General features: G+C 35.0%; 1 protein-coding gene across 1 annotated transcript; it reads left to right on the forward strand.

Annotated features, from left to right (window-relative positions):
* LOC107774984 (NADH dehydrogenase [ubiquinone] 1 beta subcomplex subunit 9) lies at positions 1 to 4712 on the forward strand. Its single transcript, XM_016594644.2, has 6 exons — positions 1 to 261; positions 402 to 443; positions 1074 to 1155; positions 2400 to 2455; positions 3865 to 3938; positions 4448 to 4712. The coding sequence occupies exons 1-5, from the start codon at positions 130 to 132 to the stop codon at positions 3910 to 3912; spliced, it is 360 nt and encodes a 119-aa protein (XP_016450130.1). The 5' UTR covers positions 1 to 129; the 3' UTR covers positions 3913 to 3938; positions 4448 to 4712.
* The last annotated feature ends 623 nt before the right edge of the window (positions 4713 to 5335 follow it).

Consider the following 5335-nt stretch of genomic DNA (forward strand, 5'->3'; position numbering starts at 1 on the left):
TCCGTGAATACGACTTGTATACGATTTAAGCTGCGGAACGACATCGTAAGGGAATAGTAGCTCAGAAAAGAAAGATCGAGAAAGGGGAGAACTCAGCTCCGAGAGAGATTGAGAAAGTGAGAAGCAGCGATGAGCGGAATAGCAAAAGCATCGTTCATAGCTCGAAGGGCGGCGCAGAAGGAGAGAGTTCGGATCCTCTACAGGCGTGCCCTCAGAGACACTCTCAATTGGGCCGTCCATCGCCACCTCTTCTATCCTGATGTAAAATGTTATCCCCCATTTCCTAGGGTTTCTTCCATTCTTTCGATTTTCCACATTTCCTTCATACGATCTCTATATCTTATTTTTCGAATAATCGGTAATTCGTTTTATTTATATATTTATTTATTTGTTTGTTTCAGGCGGACGCCCTAAGGGAGAGATTTGAGGCCAACAGAAATGTGGTTTGTTTTCATTTTCTAGTTTTCCTTTATTTATGATTTTTATGTTTACTAGCTCGTTTGTTTAAAAAATAGTCATTTTCTGTTAAGAATCATAAATTTAGCTCGATATTGGGATTAAAGTTTATATATTTACTCTTCTATGTCCCCACTAGTGGGATTTTACTGAGTATGTTGTTGTTGTATATTTACTGTTCTATGGAATGCGCATGTGAACTATTTTGATCACGTCTGTATCAAAAAGTAATCACCAGCATTATTTGTTTTTGATGCACTAGTTATACTGGAAACAATGTAAGCTTATTGCCGCGCACTCCGTACAATGAGAAAAAATGGTTTCTGATTGAAGTTTTTGTCTATCGATTAATAGATAACATATTGAGAATTGCTAATTTTTGGAATAGATGATTCTGCATTAAAGTGCATCGTGGATAATGAGAAATGACTCTACCTCTTATCTTACTGGTGGGCTAATTTCATGGCCAAAGCCCAAATGAATGAGGAGCTCAATTTTTTTTCAACTAGGGGAATTGTATTTCTGAAGTTGTTATAAATTCCCTGTATTATGTTTGATTCTTTTTGCAATTTGATGAATAAATTCATCTTCTTCTGTTTTGCTTTGTTAACATCCAGGAAGACGTTGAAACTATTGACAGACTTATAGCTGATGGTGAAGCATCCTATAATAAGTGGCGGCACCCTGATCCTTACATTGGTATGTTTCCTATGTCTGTGTTTGCTTTATGAACTTCATGCTTGTAGTAAACTGGATTGAACCCTATAAATGGAACATGTCAAGGATATGATGCCGGAGACCATATTGTATGAGAAACAGGTGTTTAATTGAATTGTTTTCTTAATAGTGAGGAAGAAACTGCGTCTATTCATCTTTCTTAAAAAAGACTGTCTCTATTCATAAAATATCTAATGGATGCTTATACAAAAACAAAAAAAGAAAAGAAATATATTTAGAGGATTTCTCATCCTATTTTTTTTTTTTTTTTTGGGAAGTTTGAAGATACTAACAGATAACTGATTTCCGTAATCTTGTTTTATTTGCCTCTGCATGTTTCCTTGTTGGACTGTGAATCTTTGGTCAATGAGATGTTTGTTAAATATTGAACAGTTTTAATCGATTATTCAGGACGCTCTCTCATTGTCGTGGGTCCTTCATTTTCATTACATCGATGCGGATTCCCTCGTCTGAAACTTTAAAAGTTCTCATTTATGTGAATAGATATAGAAGGCACATGCATAAGCCAGCTTATTATCAGATTTTCAAAGACAAGAGTCTATTTGATATTTTGACATGCTGTGGATAGGGGTGTACATGGACCGGGTTGGTTCGATTTTTATCAAAACCAAACCAAACCAATTATATCGGTTTGGATTGGTTCGGTTTTGTCGGGTTTTTCGGGTTTTCGGGTTTTTTTGTTACATGAATATTATTTCAATCTTACTTTATTAAAATTATAGATAAAGCTTTGATAAGTGAATATATGTTTAGTAAATATGGAAAAAATTGACAAACATATGATCTATTAAAATATTCTAATGGGAGAATTTATTTAGTAACACAGTAATAGTTATTTTCTTAGTCGTCTAACAATAATTTTTCGTTAATTTACGCTTTCAAGATTAATACATGAGAGGATCCCAAATATTTTTACATTTCTAAAGAAAAATCACTATAAAGTCTTAAAAATATAAATAAATTTTATATATTTATATGTCGGTTTGGTTTGGGTTTTTTTTACTCAATATTAAAACCAAGTCAAACCAAACTTAGTCGGGTTTTTTAATCGATTTGGTTTGGTTTTTCCGTTTGGTGCGGTTTTCGGTTCTGTTTGAACACCCCTAGCTGTGGATATGTGACAAGTTTTAGAAACATGATTGATTGAATAATCTCTTTTTTCTTTAGACTTGTAATAATAGGTTTTCTCTTTCTGTGATGAACAGTTCCATGGGCACCTGGTGGTTCCAAGTTCAACCGAAATCCAGTACCGCCAGAAGGGGTAATTTGCTTAAACATTTTTTTACATCACGCTCTAGTATCAGCTTATGCTAGGTGCTTACATTATTCACATTCAATGTGTCAGTTTACACTAGGTGCTTAAGTCATTTGCTTTCCTGTGTCATCAGTTTCTGTGAATACCATCTGGTATAATCTCCAAGTGTTAATCTTTTGCCTGTATTTACGACGTTGCTTGGATGCTAAAGACACTGACGATATATCTAGTTCATTTTATTTCTTCTTTTTCTTGCCAATGCTCTGACTCGAGTTGAATTTGTTTTTTCTCATTGTTAATTGCTGGCTAAAATTTTAACTTTATTCTCCTCGTTTTGTATGACTACGACAGTCGGTTTTGGTCAATTATTTTCAAAATTCATGCAGCGTTGTTTCATTTTAAGCACCTTTGTTCAAATCAAAATAGTTAAACATTGAACTGTCAAAAAGAGGGAACTTGTCAAAAAGATGTCACATCAACATCATAAGAATACAGTGTTATACTTAGTTGTATTACTGCTCTTTATTTAGATGGAAATCAGGACAGAGTAGTAAGAGAAGCAAGACAAGCATATTGTGACAAAAGATTATGTTGAACTTTTTGCTCCCTCCATAAAAGTTTGTAGCCTTACTTAAGCTAGCTTGATTGTTAACATAATAGTTATAATTTTTATTTATTAGCGAATACTATTATTAGAAAAGTGCACCCAAGGGTGTGGTGTAGTTGTCAATGAAGTGGGTGAGAACCATGAGGGTCTCAGGTTCAAATCCCAGCGGAGGCAAAAAACACTAGGTGATTTCTTTCTACCTATCCAAGCCTTGGTGGATAGAGTTACCAGTTGCTGGTGGGAGGTGGTAGGTATCCCGTGGAATTAATGAAGGTGCGAGCAAGCTGCAAGCTGGCCCGGACACCATGGTTATCAAAAAAAATATATTATTGGAAAAGTATCCTGGGGAGTGGGGATGTTGCATTGGCCCACATTTTTTTTGTTGATAGATATGTACATCAATCCACACATGAACTAAAAGCACTAAGTTGTCCTATATTAACCAATCCAAATTTGTCTGCTATGACAATCAACAGGACCCTCCAATCTCTGCAGGTCATGCTTTCCCCTAGCTTCTGCTCTCCCCTAGCTTCTGCTCTTCTTCTTTGCGACTCTAGCCTATTAACATTCATTTCAGTAGTTCCCTGCAGAATGGAAGGGACAATACTTATGTTTTTTTGCCTTTTGTAACATGATGAATTTTTGCAGCACCATCTTAGTGCTGCTGATCAATGAACTGCTATTTTACCTTTTCACAAACTGAATTTTAATTTGGTGTCACATGCCATCCAGTTTTTCTAATTCCTTTTACCATCAAGCAGACTTCATGGAATTCCTTTTCTAATCTCTAACTTGTTGCATGATGCAGATTGAGATAGTGTATGACTATGGCAAAGAAGAGGCTGAACTAATTTGATACTTTCACATGCATATGAATAACAGGTAGAATCATTTTCCCTCGTGCAATACATTTGCTGTGTCCAATAGTTGCATTATGTTTATCTTCTGTCCCGAGGAAAAAATGGGAAAAACAAGAATCCCCAACCAGAAAAAAGGAAGAAAAGTGACTGATGCAATTTCTTTTAAAAGTTAGTTTTGGCCATAATTCAAAATTTCAACACCAACAATAAAGATTAAAAAGGTCCGGTCATTTTTGTACATAACAGAAGAATAATTTTGGACCTCTGACTTTTGGAAAATTTTGAGCTATTTAAGTAATTTCAGCAAAGTGGCACTGTTGGAAAGATAATACAGAGCATCTGTTGTAAATTGCAAGTAATTCCAATTCACTGATACTTTTGTCTGGTGCTTTTCTCGTCTTAAACATTCGGTGATTAAAATTGAATAATGTTTTTGATATTGGTAATGACTTGCTGTTATATGTTTTTTACTAGGATTTATATTTGTAAATTTTGCCATTTGATTGAATATTGTCATATATTGATTTGCAGATTCAGAAACTGCAGGCATGCGAGGACAGTCAGATCCAGTCTCGTCCTTTTTTCTTAGTGATTCCATCTGCTTCACTAACATTGAACAATGAGACATTAAATATTTTTTGCTGGTTTGATGTTTAGAGAAATGGGGATTGGCATGGGACGATGCTCATGTAAATTTCTCCGTTTAGTAGTTGTGAGCTGCAAACCCAGAATTTCAAAAATAAATGTCAGACTTCGAGTCAAAATTGGAAAATGCGAGGATTTATTTGGATTGCCATTGCTCAGTTTCTGATAATCATCATTCATGTCTTTACACCATTTTTCCTGGTGACAATCGTGAGTCAATCGCTAATATATTGATGTTTGAACAGCTTCTTGTTAAAATCTCGTGTACTTACCTTATATGCCACAGTGGCGGAAAAATAGTTGTCTCCTTTTTTCAACTGCTGTGACGAGTGTGGCAATAGCGCAGATATGCTGTTCTTTCTTAGTCTTGGAATTTTTGTTTGGATGGAAAGGAAAGTAAAATAACTAATGAAATTAAAGATACATAGGAGAGGAAGTAAACATCCTGCAGTAAAAAGGAACATAATTTCCAACACAGTGATCGTATTCGAGAGCTAAGGACTCTTAACTTTCGAATTTTGTGCAAGTCAAATTGATGTCTTGTCTTATTCTGGTTTATCAATTTATCTGCTAATTAAATCAACTGATGCCTTTAACTTGGAAAAGAAAAAAAGAATTACTACGTCATCTTCCTCTGCTTCCAATTAGCTGCACATAAGCAAAAGTCTACCAATCTACAACGTCAGCGAAGTTGCAATTCACGCATTCTGTTTTGTTTGGATTTGGGGTTTTTGTTTTCTTTGGTTTAAGTAATACTCTCTTATCTTAAACCGT

Source organism: Nicotiana tabacum, chromosome 7, assembly GCF_000715075.1.
Source record: "Nicotiana tabacum cultivar K326 chromosome 7, ASM71507v2, whole genome shotgun sequence".
NCBI classification, from domain to species: Eukaryota; Viridiplantae; Streptophyta; class Magnoliopsida; order Solanales; family Solanaceae; genus Nicotiana; species Nicotiana tabacum.

Coding starts and splice junctions, on each gene's coding strand:
- LOC107774984 (XM_016594644.2), top strand. CDS start 130: ATGAGCGGAATAGCAAAAGCATCGTTCATAGCTCGAAGGGCGGCGCAG. Junction 262..401: donor GCCACCTCTTCTATCCTGAT/GTAAAATGTTAT, acceptor TGTTTGTTTCAG/GCGGACGCCCTAAGGGAGAG. Junction 444..1,073: donor TTGAGGCCAACAGAAATGTG/GTTTGTTTTCAT, acceptor GTTAACATCCAG/GAAGACGTTGAAACTATTGA.